This window comes from Poromitra crassiceps, assembly GCF_964638095.1.
Source record: "Poromitra crassiceps genome assembly, chromosome: 3".
In the NCBI taxonomy this organism is placed as follows: Eukaryota; Metazoa; Chordata; class Actinopteri; order Beryciformes; family Melamphaidae; genus Poromitra; species Poromitra crassiceps.
The window spans coordinates 7,464,917-7,484,467 of record NC_139625.1 but is presented as its reverse complement, the minus strand read 5'-3'; the positions used below and the strand labels follow the sequence as shown (position 1 = coordinate 7,484,467).

The window sequence follows — 19,551 nt, the reverse complement described above, 5'->3', positions numbered from 1 at the left end:
TACATTTACCCTGCTCTACAGTACATTTACCCTGCTCTACATACATTTACCCTGCTCTACATACATTTACCCTGCTCTACATACATTTACCCTGCTCTACAGTACATTTACCCTGCTCTACATACATTTACCCTGCTCTACATACATTTACCCTGCTCTACATACATTTACCCTGCTCTATGTACATTTACCCTGCTCTACAGTACATTTACCCTGCTCTACATACATTTACCCTGCTCTATGTACATTTACCCTGCTCTACATACATTTACCCTGCTCTACATACATTTACCCTGCTCTACATACATTTACCCTGCTCTATGTACATTTACCCTGCTCTACAGTACATTTACCCTGCTCTACATACATTTACCCTGCTCTACATACATTTACCCTGCTCTATGTACATTTACCCTGCTCTACGTACATTTACCCTGCTCTACAGTACATTTACCCTGCTCTACATACATTTACCCTGCTCTACAGTACATTTACCCTGCTCTATGTACATTTACCCTGCTCTACGTACATTTACCCTGCTCTACAGTACATTTACCCTGCTCTACATACATTTACCCTGCTCTATGTACATTTACCCTGCTCTACGTACATTTACCCTGCTCTACATACATTTACCCTGCTCTACGTACATTTACCCTGCTCTATGTACATTTACCCTGCTCTACGTACATTTACCCTGCTCTACAGTACATTTACCCTGCTCTACATACATTTACCCTGCTCTACATACATTTACCCTGCTCTATGTACATTTACCCTGCTCTACAGTACATTTACCCTGCTCTACATACATTTACCCTGCTCTACATACATTTACCCTGCTCTATGTACATTTACCCTGCTCTACAGTACATTTACCCTGCTCTACATACATTTACCCTGCTCTACATACATTTACCCTGCTCTATGTACATTTACCCTGCTCTACAGTACATTTACCCTGCTCTACATACATTTACCCTGCTCTACATACATTTACCCTGCTCTATGTACATTTACCCTGCTCTACAGTACATTTACCCTGCTCTACATACATTTACCCTGCTCTACATACATTTACCCTGCTCTATGTACATTTACCCTGCTCTACAGTACATTTACCCTGCTCTACATACATTTACCCTGCTCTACATACATTTACCCTGCTCTACAGTACATTTACCCTGCTCTACATACATTTACCCTGCTCTACATACATTTACCCTGCTCTATGTACATTTACCCTGCTCTACAGTACATTTACCCTGCTCTACATACATTTACCCTGCTCTACATACATTTACCCTGCTCTATGTACATTTACCCTGCTCTACAGTACATTTACCCTGCTCTACATACATTTACCCTGCTCTACATACATTTACCCTGCTCTACAGTACATTTACCCTGCTCTACATACATTTACCCTGCTCTACATACATTTACCCTGCTCTACATACATTTAACCTGCTCTACGTACATTTACCCTGCTCTACATACATTTACCCTGCTCTACGTACATTTACCCTGCTCTATGTACATTTACCCTGCTCTACAGTACATTTACCCTGCTCTACATACATTTACCCTGCTCTACATACATTTACCCTGCTCTACAGTACATTTACCCTGCTCTACATACATTTACCCTGCTCTACATACATTTACCCTGCTCTACATACATTTACCCTGCTCTACATACATTTAACCTGCTCTACGTACATTTACCCTGCTCTACGTACATTTACCCTGCTCTATGTACATTTACCCTGCTCTACGTACATTTACCCTGCTCTACGTACATTTACCCTGCTCTACGTACATTTACCCTGCTCTACGTACATTTACCCTGCTCTACGTACATTTACCCTGCTCTACGTACATTTACCCTGCTCTACGTACATTTACCCTGCTCTACGTACATTTACCCTGCTCCACGTACATTTACCCTGCTCCACGTACATTTACCCTGCTCCACGTACATTTACCCTGCTCGACGTACATTTACCCTGCTCTACGTACATTTACCCTGCTCGACGTACATTTACCCTGCTCGACGTACATTTACCCTGCTCTACGTACATTTACCCTGCTCGACGTACATTTACCCTGCTCTACGTACATTTACCCTGCTCCACGTACATTTACCCTGCTCCACGTACATTTACCCTGCTCGACGTACATTTACCCTGCTCTACGTACATTTACCCTGCTCGACGTACATTTACCCTGCTCTACGTACATTTACCCTGCTCGAGGTACATTTACCCTGCTCGACGTACATTTACCCTGCTCTACTCTACGTACATTTACCCTGCTCGAGGTACATTTACCCTGCTCTACGTACATTTAACCTGCTCTACGTACATTTACCCTGCTCGAGGTACATTTACCCTGCTCTACGTACATTTAACCTGCTCTACGTACATTTACCCTGCTCGAGGTACATTTACCCTGCTCGACGTACATTTACCCTGCTCTACTCTACGTACATTTACCCTGCTCGAGGTACATTTACCCTGCTCTACGTACATTTAACCTGCTCTACGTACATTTACCCTGCTCGACGTACATTTACCCTGCTCTACGTACATTTAACCTGCTCTACGTACATTTACCCTGCTCGACGTACATTTACCCTGCTCTACGTACATTTACCCTACTCTACGTACATTTACCCTGCTCTACGTACATTTAACCTGCTCTACGTACATTTACCCTGCTCGACGTACATTTACCCTGCTCGACGTACATTTACCCTGCTCAACGTACATTTACCCTGCTCGACGTACATTTAACCTGCTCTACGTACATTTACCCTGCTCGACGTACATTTACCCTGCTCGACGTACATTTACCCTGCTCGACGTACATTTACCCTGCTCGACGTACATTTACCCTGCTCGACGTACATTTAACCTGCTCTACGTACATTTACCCTGCTCTACGTACATTTACCCTGCTCGACGTACATTTACCCTGCTCGACGTACATTTACCCTGCTCGACGTACATTTACCCTGCTCTACGTACATTTACCCTGCTCTACGTACATTTACCCTGCTCGAGGTACATTTACCCTGCTCGATGTACATTTACCCTGCTCTACGTACATTTACCCTGCTCTACGTACATTTACCCTGCTCTACGTACATTTACCCTGCTCTACGTACATTTACCCTGCTCTACGTACATTTACCCTGCTCTACGTACATTTACCCTGCTCTACGTACATTTACCCTGCTCAACGTACATTTACCCTGCTCTACGTACATTTGCTCTACGTACATTTAACCTGCTCTACGTACATTTACCCTGCTCTACGTACATTTAACCTGCTCTACGTACATTTTCTTTACTGGTTTGGGGATTTGACCTGGTAGCCCTCTCGTCATGAACTCACAGTGTGTAAGTGTATAGAAAAATAGGGATACCCTGATAATTAATTATATTTTCGGGTTGTCTGTCCGTCTATACGTCCGTCCGTCCGTCTGTCCGTCCGTCCGTCCAATGCTCAATATCTCACGAACGCCTTGAGGGAATTTCTTAAATTTTTGCTCAAACATCCACTTGGACTCAAGGATGAACTAATTCGATTTTGGGGGTTAAAGGTCAAAGTTCAATGGCATTGTGACCTCACGTCCGTCCATTCTATCAAGGAAGGGGGCGGGGCTACATAAAAGGGGCCATAGCTAGGGATAGGAAGGTCATAAAGAGTCGAGGGGTGAGTAGGGGGAGTGGCTTTGGGTATGTGGGTTGTGGGAGGATAGGGGGTAAGACCATTTCCCATGTTGAAAACGATTAGCAGTGTTATTGAGGTACTCCCAAACATTGCCTAAAGGCTGAATGACCACACCGAGGGCTTCAAGGTTTGATTTTATTTTATTTGATTTTATTAGCACCATACAGAAAAAAAGGCAAGCAAGAACACAAAAATAAATAAAAGACAGTGCAGGGAGAGAAAGGAAGCCCAGTGGGCTTATTCAGAGCCCTCTCCCATGATAAAACATTAATTTATACAGTTTATAGGAAAGACAATTTAACAAGAAAAGAAAAAAAACAAAAAGAAAGAAATATGTATAATCAAAACAAACACAAGGATTCAGGATAATTCAATATTACATAACCAATTCAATAATTACATTGACAATTAGGGTTGCGGTTAATAGAAAATAAAATATGAAAGGAGAAACATATAGATCAGGGGTGGGCAACTATTTTTCATGGGGGGCCACATGAGAAACCCAGATTGTTGCCGGGGGCCGAACAAATATTGTCATGCCGTAACCCATGGATGGGCGACTTTGATGATAGAGAGGGCCACAAAAAAATGTCCTCGCTACCAGATTTTGCTGAGGGCTGAACGGCGCCAGCACGAAAAATTTGGGGCATTTGAAGCCAGGTTTAGAGGAATAACTCATTTTAAATTAACAATTGTGATGTCATTATTCAGTCTTAACCACCAATATTTGATCCTTTTCCTCACTCACTCCTATGTCCCTGCAGGGCTTGAAATTAACTTTTTTCACCACCTGCCAATATGGCTGCTAGATTTTAAAGTTACCAGCCAATTAGAATTTCCACTAGCCAAAATGTTTTTCTTGAAATAAACCAGAATATGAGTGGGTTAATTTAAGCATAAGTATCAGTAAGTGGCCCGGGATTCTCAAAGCCTGTGTTGAGGGTCACACAAGAACACAAATGCACTCTTGAAGCTAAATAAATCCAAAACCAACAAGATAATTATTTAAATTTCTACTTCAATGTAGAACAGTCATTTCTTACACATGAGATTACTTTTAGCCTTTTAGTCATAAATATTATTGAAAGATATTCCATATTTCAGACTGAAATGCTATAACAGAAGAGTATTGCCCAGAATGACATGAACATTTGGACACTTATTCAGCGGGTATATTGCATGTTGCGTTCAAGTGCACTGAAAAAAAAAGAAGAAAAAAATTGCAATTCCATCGCGGGCCACACAGGGGGCGCCCGCGGGCCGTATGATATAGATGGTCAGGACAATATGAGATGCTCTTTAAGGTATTTGTGCTTGTATGAGTCTGGACAGACATGGATCTAGACTGCAACTTGGCTTGTTGGCAGAGGCATACAACCGTTATCTTATTATTATTATTATTATTATTATTATTATTATTATTATTATTATTTTTCAAATCTGTTATTTTCACCTATTCCATTTGAAAATTCCTGCATACTGGGTCCTTAAACAGTCTTGGAATTGCATAAATTGGGTATGACTGGAAAGCTGAGACTCTTGTGGATTCAATTAGCCCAATTGTAGTCATATGTGATGATGTTAGTTCCCATAGTAGCCATTTCATTGTACTGAGGGCATAAAAAAAAACTCACCCTCACTGTAATGACCTACATGTATTGTGACCTCTAGGATAATCACAGCCTCAACCACAAGTTAGAGACCTCAACCACAAACTAGAGACCTAGGGCACTAGGGTATGGCTTTGTACAATAAAGGGGTTTCTGTGCCATTTCCAGAACAGAAGTGCTCGCCACCCAATCGCCAAAAAAATTCAGTTTTTACAGAAATCAAAGGTCAAAGGTTTTTGATACCAAATCTCACCATGAATTTTTCTATGGTGTTCCTCAAGGTCTTGGTGTCTTAATGTGGTATTTTGGAGGGATGTCAGTCGGCCTGCACCATTTATTACAGTACAACAGTTACCATGGTCAAAATACTGAAACCAGAATTTTCCCCCTTTTTATGCCTATACGGGTTGTCCGTACATACGTACGTACGTCCATACGTCCGTCCATACGATGTTTGTTAACGCGATATCTGAGGAACGCCTGGACGGAATTTCATCAAATTTGCCTCAAACATCGACTTAGACTCAAGGATGATCTGATTAGATTTTGGTGGTCAAAGGTCAAGGTCACTGTGACTTCTCGAACGCCATTTTCAAGCTTGTTAACGCGATATCTCAGGAATGCCTTGACGGAATTTAATCAAACTTGTCTCAAACATCGACTTGGACTCAAGGATGAACTGATTACATTTTGGTGGTCAAAGGTCAAGGTCACTGTGACCTCTCAAACGCCATTTTCAAGCTTGTTAACGCGATATCTCAGGAATGCCTTGACGGAATTTAATCAAACTTGTCTCAAACATCGACTTGGACTCAAGGATGAACTGATTACATTTTGGTGGTCAAAGGTCAAGGTCACTGTGACCTCTCAAACGCCATTTTCCAGCTTGTTAACGCGATATCTCATGAATACCTTGACGGAATTTCATCAAATTTGCCTCAAACATCTACTTAGACTCAAGGATGAACTGATTAGATTTTGGTGGTCAAAGGTCAAAGGTCAAGGTCACTGTGACCTCTCGAACGCCATTTTCAAGCTTGTTAACGTGATATCTCAGGAATGCCTTGACGGAAATTTAATCAAACTTGTCTCAAACATCGACTTGGACTCAAGGATGAACTGATTACATTTTGCTGGTCAAAGGTCAAGGTCACTGTGACCTCTCAAACGCCATTTTCCAGCTTGTTAACGCGATATCTCACGAATGCCTTGACGGAATTTCATCAAATTTGCCTCAAACATCGCCTTAGACTCAAGGATGATCTGATTAGATTTTGGTGGTCAAAGGTCAAAGGTCAAGGTGACCTCTCGAATGCCATTTTCACGCTTGTTAACGCGATATCTCAGGAATGCCTTGACGGAATTTAATCAAACTTGTCTCAAACACCGACTTGGACTCAAGCATGAACTGATTACATTTTGGTGGTCAAAGTTCAAGGTCACTGTGACCTCTCACACACCCAATTTCCAAGCTCTGTAACGCAACATCACAGGAGCGCCTTGACGGAATCTCTTCCAATTTGCCTCAAATGGCGATTTGGACCCCAGAATGTACTAATGGCAGAGGCATAAGTCCGCGTTGCGGTCGTTCTAGTTTATTTCATAGATAATAATGTTGGATATTTTATTTAATGATATAATTGACTGCCGAACTGGAAACGTCCCTGATTTTCATTTCAGAAATGCGGTCACCTTATCCTCCCATACACGACAGATGGCATACATGTGTTGCATCTGCCTCATACACTTTGTAATAGTTCCACACCGCCGACATGTTTTAGGGTTAGGGTTAGACATGTTTTAGGGTTAGGGTTAGACATGTTTTAGGGTTAGACATGTTTTAGGGTTAGGGTTAGACATGTTTTAGGGTTAGGGTTAGACAGGTTTTAGGGTTAGGGTTAGACATGTTTTAGGGTTAGGGTTAGACATGTTTTAGGGTTAGGGTTAGACAGGTTTTAGGGTTAGGGTTAGGCATGTTTTAGGGTACTTTCCATGCGACAATGACACCAACTCACAACAAATGGCTCCCGTGTTTTGCGTCAATTGCTTTTTATCCGTGACTATAACGCCTTATCCCAATTCTCCGATCTCATGCTGAATATCGTTGGTTTCCGATCACCATCCATACATATATGTGTGTGTGTGTATAAATATATATATAAAAAAATAATAAATAAATAAAAGTTGTATTAAATCCAGATTCCTCTCATGATCCTCTCTGCCTCAGCACCATCCAGGGAATCCTCCCGATATCCCGCCACTTCCTGTTTGTGGATGATGTCATCGAGGCCTTCCTGTTTGTTGTGGAGAAGGGGACTGTGGGAGAAATCTACAACGTGGGTCCCGGCTGTGAGGTGCCCATCACACAGCTGGCCAGGGAACTGATCAAGATGGTGGGCCAAAAGAAAACCCCGCCGCCAACATTTATACTCATTTAAAGGGACAGTTCACCCTAAAATCCAAAATACATATTTTTCCTCTCACCTGGAGTGCATCTAGATCGTTTTGTGTTAGTTTCCTGAGTTTTGGAGATGTCGGCCCTCCAATGGAACTGGATGGCACTCGGCTTAAGTTATCCTTTATTTATCCCCATGGGGAAATTCATCCTCTGCATTTGACCCATCCTCTACTAGGAACCTTCCTAGAACTAGGAGCAGTGGGCAGCCCCAGTGCAGCGCCTGGGGACCAACTCCAGTTCTTTTGCCAGTGCCTTGGTCAGGAGCACTGACAGGAGTATTAACCCTAACATACATGTCTTTGATGGTGGGAGGAAACCGGAGCACCCGGAGGAAACCCACACGATCACGGGGAGAACATGCAAACTCCACACAGAAAGGACCTGGGACGGACCGGGGTTCGAACCCGGGACCTTCTTGCTGTGAGGCAACAGTGCTAACCACTGAGCCGCACGGTGGACGGCATGGTGCTCAAAGCAACACACACACACACACACACACCCTTTTTTCCCCTTTTGACGAAACTACACCCGCTAGCTGCTAGCTAGTTCCTACAGTACATGAAAGTGCAGCTAGCAGCAGCTAGCAAGCAACGTAGCTAGCTGGCTAGGTGTAGTTCGGTCGAAAGAAAATAGTTCCTAGATGAAACTGCTCACAACAAAGTCTGTGGACTGTCTTGAGTAACCGGGTCATGATTTCTGGAGACAATGCTGTTGGCGTTTTCAAATGTATTTTTTGGTGCTTTGAGCACCACAAGCCGAAATGCCATCCAATTCCATTGTATTGGAGAGAAGGCAGACATCTCTACGGCCGATATCTCCAAAACTCAGGCAACTCACTACAGGTGAGAGGACAAATATGTATTTTGGATGTTAGGGTGAGCTGTCCCTTTAAAGCAGCTACGAGCAACTTTTTCGATTGTTATTAAACAGTATAAATTTAATATCAATGCATCACATCTTACCTCTAATAGTAGACGAGACCAACGCAGAGTAGTCTCGCTTGAACCCCGAGTGAATCGGCCAGTGTAGTCTGTCTGTGGCCAGGGAAGATCAGGAAGTGAAATGAAACGGTTTGCAGCAGTCACTTCGGCCATAACCACAAAATAACTTCCAAAAAACCTGTTAGAATATAACGAGAGATGTTCACGAGAGTATGCATGGTGTTCACATTGTTTATGATATGTTGCTAGGCAGCGCGAACGGGGTAGGCAGGCAGCTGCGTTTCACTTCCGGGTTTCACTTCCGCGTTTATCCGGTCCGGCGGTAAGGAGAGAGAGAGAGAGAGCCCCCTGTTGACGCGAGTTTAGACAGACACAGACTTAATAATCATCTAAGGGAGCAATCTCCGATTCACACGGCTTTGGTCTCAGCTACTATTATAGGTAAGATGTGATGCATCAATATTGTAATTATACTGTTTAATAACAATCGAAAAAGTTGCTCGTAGCTGCTTTAAAATTATTTTGAGAAATTAAAGGTGCACTACTTTGCTTCAAATGGGAGCAACATGTGTGTGTGTGTGTGGGGTGGGGTGGGGGGGGGGGGTGTGAATATGTTACAGAAAGTCTCTACAAACGTGTTGTAAGAACTATTCACCTCATCACATAATGTATTTTTAATTTGCAGATATAGAGAAATACAGAATGTGTAGATTGGGATATGTGCATTACTATCTGTTCACATTTTTCCAAACTCGTGCGCTAAGGTTTGTCAATTGACAAACGTATCAATTCAAATGATAAGGAATTAGCCAATTAAATGGTTTAAATACAGACCGAAACTTCACCATTGAGACTAAACCGAGCTTGAACCATTATGCTATAGGAGCAGCGTATCCCCTTTAACGAACTTTGAATGGGGCAGACAAACAGCGCTCTATGCAGCAGCATAGAATACATGGAATGATTACACATCTGTGTGTGTGTGTGTGTGTGTGTGCGTGTGCGTGTGTGTTTTACAGGTAAAGAACGTGCCCGACTCTGAGCTTAACGACTGGCTGGAGTTTGTGCCTGACAGGTGAGTGAAGTTTGAGTGATTGCATAATCTGTAGAGGTGATCCATACTGCACTCACACTGGTTGTCTATGCAAAGACCTTCATCTGACTCTTAAGGAGATGTCTTGATCACATGACACACAGGTCCTTCATGACAGAGATGCTCACAAGTCATTTTTTCCAAGTCCAAGTCAAGTCTCTTATGAATGAGCGTTCCATCATCTGCCAATGACAGAGTTTGTAATGAGCCGGGAGCGGATCTCCGGCTGCCACCGAAACAGTCGCTCCAATGGGAGAGCAGCTGTAGAGCAGGGGAGGGTTTATCCCAGTTGCCTGTTTCCGCGGCGCCAGACTCCTCGTGACGGAAGGGAGAGGAGGCTGGCCAGCGAGGCTAATGCGGAAGTGATCAAAGCTGTAGTTCCTCGAATGGCCACTATAGGGAGTTGTTGCCTGTTCACCCCCACATTAAAATGCCCGACTTTACAACAGGATTAAACATGTTTACAACAGCCTGGTCCAAAACACGGTTTTGGCCTAATAGCTAATTTCACCTTTCATAACAACTGTACGGGGGCTGAGTTTTTAATATAATAAAATAGATGATAGAAAAGACTGTTTTGAGTAGAGCTGTGCATCTTCACTGATCTCACGATTCGATACGATTCGATTATACAAGTCTACGATTCAATTCGATTCGATTATACGATGCATCTTAAATCGATGCATCACTTTTTCCGCAATACATGATTTATTTTTTCTCACTTTCTTTTTTCTCACTGTGTGGCTACTTTTAAAATAAAAGTGCATTTGGAATTGCATTGTATTATGATCCATAATTAAAATAAACAACTGCATGTACTTACATTCTATTTTATTTGATTATAATTTTTTTTTTTTTTTTAAATAATCGATTTTTGATATTTGTTAATCGATTCAGAATCGTCCTATTAAGCATCGCGATGCATCTCTGAATCGATTATTTTCGGCAGCTCTAGTTTTGAGTGTGATTGACAGGTCGCCTGTCCAGTGATTGCGCAGCTTGCCGATCACAGACCAATAGCAGGCGCAGCTGCGGCTCTGGGAAACCCCTCGTCTCGTGCCGTCTCACGCAAGCGCCGCAAGAACCCCAACATGGCGACGGCCACACTGCCATACTCTAGGGCCCAATTCCAATCCGCCCCCTAAAGACTCAAGCCCTGTTCCCTCACTCCCTCTAATGGCCGCCATCTGAAAGTGGTTGAGTCATCAAGTGTGGAAGGGATCCACATTGGATAAATAGGAGGATTGGGACAGCAGAGCCCTTTGCACTTGACAAGATGATGTTGACTCTGGCAGGTTTCGGGCTCGCTATATATTGTTTATTGTCAAGACACCTAAGGTGTTTGAGGGATAGACTCCCTGATGAGTCTGTTCTCATCCAGGCTCTGGCTCTACAGAGTGGACAACAGGTAATTTAAAAATAATAAATGTAGCCTACTGCAAAATCTGCAATTGATAACTGTAATTAGAATTAAAATAAGCTTAATAATGACATGTCACCCAACATTATACACAATGTCAATACTGTACGGTAGATTCGGTAAAACTATCATTCATCAAAAAAGTTGTGGATTGCAATTGTAATAGAAATGATCGATGATAGTAGGATTGTGTAATATAACCACTTGCATTCCTCTGATATAGCCTAATATTTTTGTCTAATCTGAAATCCCTATTGATGTCATGTTTCATTGTAAATTTAGGCATTCCAACGCACCCCGTACACACGTTCGTTTCACGGGTGTGTTCTTTTTTCTTTTTTTTTTTACATATATTTGCGGAATTCCCCGGTAACCCCGTTTCTTTTTACGTCACAACGCTATGCATTGTGGGCAATTCCCTTTCCGTAAGTGGCCACAGCTGCTCCCTTACGGTAAGGGGGCAGAAAGGGCTCACTAGGAGCCCTCATTCACTTTGCGATTTCACGGTGGGACATCCCTAAGCCCTCACTCCCTTCACGTGAACGCGCCTCTAAGGGCTTGAGTCAGTAAGGGGGCGGATTGGAATTGGGCCCTAGGCTTCAAAACCAATGGGTGACATCACGCTGACTCTGTCCATATTTCAACATCCCGACAGGAGCTCGGCATTCTGGGTGTGCAGGCCACGAGGGTGGGGCTAGTCTCTCCCCACAGACATACCTGACTCTGTCTAACCTTTGACCTGTGACCCGTAGGCCGCGGGTGGACCTGCGCTACCCCATCAGCTGTGAGAAACTGCAGCAGCTGGGCTGGAGAGCCCAGGTGTCCTGGCCCCAAGGCCTCCGACAGACCGGTACGGTACACACATCATAATAACACTGACATATATATCATCATGATAACACTGACATATATATCATCATGATAACACTGACATATATATCATCATGATAACACTGACATATATATCATCATGATAACACTGACATATATATCATCATGATAACACTGACATATGTTAAAGAGACAGTTCACCCCATAATCCAAAATACATATTTGTCCTCTTACCTGTAGTGCTATTTATCCATCTAGATTGTTTTGGTGTTGAGTTACAGAGTTTTGGAGATATCGGAAGTAGAGATGTCTGCCTTCCCTCCAATACGATGGAACTGGATGGAACTCGGCTTGTGGTGCTCAAAGCACACAAAAAAAAAATACATTGAAGAACTCAACAGCAAGACCACGGACCTTGTTCAGAGTTATTTTCTTTCAACCAAACTACACCGTCTAACTAGCAGAGCAGTTTCATGCAGACACTGTTTTCAAAGAATATAGTTCCTACATGCACCTGCTCAGAGCAAGAGTCTGTGGATTATCTTGATTTATGGTCGATTTATGGAAAGATACATTGCTGTGAGTTTGCCCTTTATATATATATGTGTATGTATGTATGTGTATATACTGTATATATATATACTATATATATATATATATATATATATATATATATATATATATATATATATATATATATATATATATAAAAAATATATACAGTATGTATATATATGTATATTTATATATATATATGTATATTTTTATATATATATATATATATATATATATATATATATATATATATATATATATATATATATATATATATATACACAGTATGGGGGGGGGGGGCTTTGAGCACCACAAGCCGAGTGCCATCCAGTTCCATCGTATTGGAGGGAAGGCAGACATCTCTACGTCCGATGTCTCGAAAACTCTGCAACTAACACAAGATGATAGAATAGATGCATAAATAGCACTAGATGTAAGAGGGAAAATATGTATTTTTGATTTGGGGGTGAACTGTCCCTTTAAATAACCTGGGCTGATGGCACCAGTCTTTGAAAAAACAAGAGATAACTGAATTTGTGTTTAATGTGAGTAAAAACAAATGTAAGATAAACAGCATAGCGCATTACAAGTGAATGGGGTAGTCCCACCACTTTTAAGAGTGATGACATCATAGCTCAGCTGTTTGGTTGGTGTTTTTCACAGTGGGCAGCTGCAGTCATGTATGTTTACATTCTACTGTACTGTTAAGAAGTGAAATAATGTAGTTCATACAAAATAATTAACTGGAAATTGCTGCAGGGTTAAAACTGCTAATGCAAAATATATTAAAAAACACTGAATAGTAAATTAACTGCTCAACAGTGCCCACCAACGTTTTCACAGTTCTTGTCCACCAGAGAATTCCCCATTCATTTTCTCCATACACATTTTGAAAAAAATCCTTATATAAAGTTTTAAGCCTGGAACCAAGAAAACCAGCCATCAGATGAATCTGGAGTGACCATTGGACATTTCACTTGGAAACGTCCCCCCCGGCAGTGTTTGGGGGATTATAATTTCATTTTTCTTCTAAATTTTTATTTTTGCTCCAAGTTAAATGTTTCATGGTGTATCATGATTCATCTGCTGGCTGGTTTTCTTTAACCTGACGCTGCCAGATGGACGGCATAGCTCCACATAGGTTTCACTAAACCAGTCGATCTGGGAATGAAGTCACCAGACCCGCTGACGGAGGCGGGCACTTTGTCCAAGCTACTTGGCAGGTGATTGGATGACCCATCTGTCTATCACCGCTGGTGGGTGTTAACTTCAACCAATCAGATCGCCGAAGGTGCCTGCCTGTGGATGATCTCCGTGGTATTCATTGATTGAGTCCTCGCGGTCGTAAAGTCACCTTCGAAGCATTTAGTTAGATTATAACGAACTACCGTAGTTGTGTGGCTTAGCCTTCCCAAATGTTGAGGGTCGTTTTTTAGAATTTAATACATAGAATTGGGAACGTTACATTCAATTTCATTCAGACTGCCTGTCACTTCCGCGGCGGCAGCCATGTTGACAAGTGAAAAGAACTACAAAGACCATGTACCCACTACTTGCCCAGACGAGCCAGAGCCCGCCTACGGCCGCCGCTGATTCGTCGAGCCGGCATGGCTCGACCAATCATCTTCCAGACCGTCACGGAGAACCAAATGAAATGTGAGTTCACGTGACGGGCGGTTTACCAGGCTAGGTTTTCTTGGTTTCAGGCTTAAAACTCTTTATACAAGGATTTTTCAAAATTTCTATGGAGAAAGTTTATGGGGAATTCTCTGGTGGACAAGAACTGCGAAAAAGTGGGTGGGTACTGTTGAGCCCTATACAGTTGCACTTAACCCAAGGTTGGTTTTTGTGTGTGTGTTTTTGTGTGTGTGTGTGTGTGTGTGTGTGTGTGTGTGTGTGTGTGTGTGTGTGTGTGTGTGTGTGTGTGTGTGTGTGTGTGTGTGTGTGTGTGTGTGTGTGTGTGTGTGTGTGTGTGTGTGTGTGTGTGTGTGTGCGTGCGTGCGTGCGTGCGTGCCCAGTCAAGTGGTATCAAGACAACCCAGATTTCTGGCCAGATGCATCAGAAGACCAAGGACCAATCGGCAGCAAGCTTGAAGATGCTACGGACCAATAAGGATGCAAGATGCAGATTGAACTGAGATACCAAACAATGTTTTTTATTATTCAAGTCTGGAAGCTGCAAATATCCATGATTTCGTCTAAATGAATTTTTTTGTGTGGATATTAGTGTCAGATTCAGTCTTTTAATTTGACCAATTTCATGCCCAAAAATCATTACTCAATGGTTGAATTTTATTTGTCAAAGTGTGGAAAAGGCTCTGAAACGTTGGAATCTAAAGGTTTACACTATATTAATCAACTCTTTTCTAATCCTGTCTTAAGAATCCTGAATTGGTGACTTTTCTTCTTTCTCTGATACATTTAAGGTCACACAATTCCAACTTGAAGGACCATTCTGTTGCATTTTTGGTAGAAAGTCAGAATCTCTGACTTTACATCTCTGAAATGCAGAATTAATATAAAATGCACACATTGCAACTAGAGGGCACTCGGCCTGCACCAAACTTTCTACAAAGTTTTGTGGTATTATGTGAATCGAAGTTGGGCACCTTTTTGTGATTGGACACGCCCATCGAGTGCGTTTACATGCGCACAAATAAACCGTTTATCGGTTTTATATTTACCGGATTATAAAGTGGTCATGTAAACGGCATCCTTTACGAGATAAAGTCCGTTATCGGTTTATGAGAAAACCAATAAACCCACCTAGGTTTCTGCTGAATCATCAGGTTTATTCATTGCAGTCAATGTCCACTCTTTGAGGCGAGTTCCCGCTGTTTACTAAGTGCATGTAAAGGCAGAAATCAGATTATTGCCAGTTACCTGATTATTCTCGGTTACGTTTGTGTGCATGTAAACGCACTCACTGTCACGAACATGCCCCCGTTTGGCCAATGGGTGTGGAAAGTTAATCAGTTCTAAATTGCCCATAAACTACCTTTTATGGAAATCCATCCATCACTTTCTGAGCTCTCCTGTGGTCAAGCAGACCAGCAGGGATATGGATATGGAGGGGGTGAAGAAGTTGGTGAAGTGGGTTTATGGTTAAGGTTGCCAGGTTCTAAACTCCAAATCAGTAAACAGGGAAATTGAATGCCGTCTGTAATCTCAAACATTATGATCTGGGCCAGACGAGAGCCTGGATGTGACCAGGCATCGTCGTGTGTATATCTGTCTCTCTCTGCGTCAGCAGCTAATCTCACATTCTACTGGACCTATCAGCTGAATATTTTCTGTGCATATTTATGCCCGTATGATGAACTCTTATGATTGGGGTCGTTCATATTTTTTTGAAATTTTATTGACTGTTTTATACCGTCGTCATAACCGACTGCTGACTCCTCACTCTGGCCAGTAGGGGCACAAGCGAACATACTTCTTCAGAGGAAATCTGCCTTCTCATGCATAAAAATAAAGCAAACTTTGCACATACATGTAGGTCCAGTCCCATGCCATTGGTATATATGGGGATGCAGAATAAAGATGCTTATGCCTACTCGGGCATTGTGGTGTGGGTTAGACTAGAGTTCTCAACGGGCATGAAAATTCAAACCCGACCCTAGTAAGTTGAAGCCAGACCCGACCAATTAGCACAAATTGTAAGCCCGAACCCGACCCAAAAGCCTGGTGGGTTCCTTCGGGCTCAGGCTGAAGTTGAATTCTACGCTGTGTGTGTATGCATGAGAGAGATAATAAAGAGTGTGTCAATCTGGCCGATGTAGAAAATACAACTGTAAATGCATAAAAATATATACTGTATTTTCATTTTTTGCTCATCCCGACTCATTAACATAAACTGTCAGCACCGAGCTCGGCCCGCGGGCTGAAACAGAACTCTAGGTTAGAGACACATTTCAAGGTTTAATCATATTTTTGGTCTGGAAAGTTCTGATGGACCCTCATGTATTTCTCATCTTCACGTCTTCATTTTGATGTCTTCATCAAAATGCCCGGCCCAACTCACCGTTGCAGCAGATATAATTTATGTTGTTTTGTACGAGATCCAAAGATATTTTTTTTAACTTGAAATAAACGATATTAATTCAACACAAGCGGGGTTTGTTTTTTTTATTATAATTGAGACTTCACTTCTGCCCATTGAAAAGGTGGATCAAAGAAAAGACAAAACACTCGAAAAACATTCGCAAATCCAAACTTTTAATTGTGGTAAAATCAGAATAGATGCACACATAAGTCTTGTTTTTTTTCTCTTCGTGCAGTGCTCCTCTTCGTGCACAACCACTAAACTAATACATAAAGCAAATACTAACTAGCAGGCCAACAGTGCAGTGCCTCCAGGAGTCGAGCCACTCATTCATTTTCAATTCAATCGCTTCAAAATGTACAGTAAATACAAACTGAAGTCTATTCATTTCTGATTGGCCAGAAATTTCCAGAGTAGAGCGTCAACACAAAGAGGCCTGAAATATGCAAATTACAACAACATAGCAATAGAACCACATGTTTAATTGTGTGTTATAAAGACTTTAAAGATGGCCACTTGCCAGACATTCACAACAAGGGTGTTACGGGGAAGGAAAAGAAAAAACAACTCAAATGAAAAAAAAAAAAAAAAATACACAAACAAAAAACTGAATTGACTTTGAGAGAATCTGGACACTTGTTTTTTATACTGCATGTTTTGTCTTTTTTACAAAATGGTTTTTGATCATAACATTTTATTTGAATTGTATTTTTTTTATTTATATTTTATTTTTTTTAATCCAAACCTTGGCATTGGTGGTTGTATTGTCGCAAATTTTGCTCGCCAATTAAAACGACGGATTTCGGTAGATTATCACTATTGGCAATGGATCCTGTTGCAGGAACAGGTTATGGATCTGATATTGAGTCCAATATGACTTTAAAGGTAACCCGTGTAGGATTTTCTCTAAATATATCACTGTCAAATCCACTGCCATCACAGTGCTCTAGACCCACCCATCTTTATCATTTCTCCTTTTGGAAACTTTTGGTGTGTAATTTAGCTGTGTGACATCTACCAAAAGAGATTCATTTCCATAAAATAACAGCTTTTTCTGGGGCTTGCATTCAAATGTTATCTCTATGGAGCCCTATGGGGACATGGGTGTGGGTGGGGTCTTTCTCGTGTGCACCAGAAACTAGCGCTTCTGGTGCGTACCCGATTTTTTCTTTTTCTTTTGCCATGTCCCCTTAGGGCCTCCGTACATCACAGCTCGCTACACAGTGATACATTCAAAAGAGAAATCCCTACACGTCGCATCTTTAACATTAAAAAGCTCACACTACCCCAGAAAAATAGAAATTTCCACTCATACCAATGACATTCGACATTCAAGAGCCAGTGTTTTTGTTTACCGTCTTTTGGTCAAGTCACTTTTAAAATATCAACTTTTTATTCGGCTTATAAAAATAAATATTTCTCAAAAATGCTTTGATAAATTAGACAAACTAGCAGCGAAAGTAGACTCTAGTATTCTGTGTGCAAATAGCTGAATCCCTCAGTTACTGTTAACTAGAATTCCCCCTGGTCCCAAACAAACTCTGCCTCATTGTTGGGGGGAACGCCGCCCCAGTTTCACACACACACACACACACACACACACACACGTGTGCGCGCGCACACACACACACACACACAGCTGTGAAGGACCCGCTCCTTTGTAATCACACCTTACGGTGTAAACACACCAGACGCTGAAGCACGTTTGCTTGTTAACAGATTAAGCTGTGTCCACACGCTGTCTTTTTTTGTTAGCGTCGGCGCTCTTTCCTCATTAAAATCAATGGGAAGTGGCCGCAAGGTGCACCAAAGACGTAGACAAGCGCTGCAGCCATTGGAACCGCACCCCCCCCCCCCCCCCCCCAAAGTTCAGAAAGGTGAAAGTGCCAGCGACGTGAACCGCTTTTTCAAGCCGACCAATCACGCTCAGGAAGTTAAAGTGCTGGCGGTGGAGGAATAGCACGTTGCAATTATTGAATTGACGTTACTGTAACAGCGATCTTTAAAGGCAGTATGGATACAGGTACTGTTGGAACTATCTGGTAAGCCTTTGCTTGTTCCACAAAACGGTATTGTCTGCTAGAGGAGCTAACAGCTGGTTGAACAAGCAGCAGGTGACGTTATCATCCGCTTTCTATTTCTCCTCCCAAAAAGCGCATAAAAGGGCGATTTTTTTTCCCACGCCAAAAAAAACGCCATGTGGACAACACGCCCTTAGCTCGTTCAGATCGGCCATGCGGCGCCAGTTTTTCGGCCGTCTGGTCTATTTTTGTTAGCGGACGATTGTGCGCAGCCAGGCAGGAAGTCGGTACAAGCGGTGACAGGAAGTCAGTATGCAGCCAGGCAGGAAGTCGGTACAAGCGGTGACCGGCACGGAGCAAAACCGAGCGTGTCTGGTGTGAACGGCCCCGGCTCCTGCCTCCAGCTGAATTTACGCTCGGCGGCGCGTTGGCGGCTGGTGTGTTTTCACTTGAATTGCAAACCTTCCATCTCTTTCACTCACTCACTCACTCACACCTACACCTCTTGGAGGTTTTGAAGTACACGTGTAGAACATAAAAGTCTAAATGTGCTGTAATAAAATAAAAGGTTTCTTCGTCAAACTCGATGGGCTTTGAAGTGTGACCAGAGACGGGGGGGGGGGGGGGGGGGGCCTCCACGGCCGCAGCCATGGGATTTATAGCACCGTTCATTGCCCAATTACCACGGAGACGCCGCTGCCGGTAAGTCCCTTAACGAGGCGGTGTGGGACTCAGTTGCCTGTCTGGTGATGCTGTATAAAGTGTAACGGCCTTCACTGTCGGCTGGGCTGCGTGTCCCTGCATTTAAGGCATCACAAGGTATCCACTCGTAAGTG

At 42.4% G+C, this 19,551-nt stretch overlaps 1 protein-coding gene across 1 annotated transcript in view; it reads left to right on the top strand.

The window, feature by feature from the left end:
• tgds (TDP-glucose 4,6-dehydratase) overlaps positions 1–16,737 on the top strand; it is a 39,713-nt gene extending 22,976 nt beyond the window's left edge. Inside the window, exons 9-12 of the mRNA XM_083632439.1 lie at positions 7,579–7,744; positions 9,770–9,825; positions 12,016–12,113; positions 14,668–16,737. Of these exons, the coding sequence (XP_083488565.1) occupies positions 7,579–7,744; positions 9,770–9,825; positions 12,016–12,113; positions 14,668–14,762 (415 nt within the window). The 3' untranslated portion in view covers positions 14,763–16,737. The remainder of the gene's footprint in view (positions 1–7,578; positions 7,745–9,769; positions 9,826–12,015; positions 12,114–14,667) is intronic.
• The last annotated feature ends 2,814 nt before the right edge of the window (positions 16,738–19,551 follow it).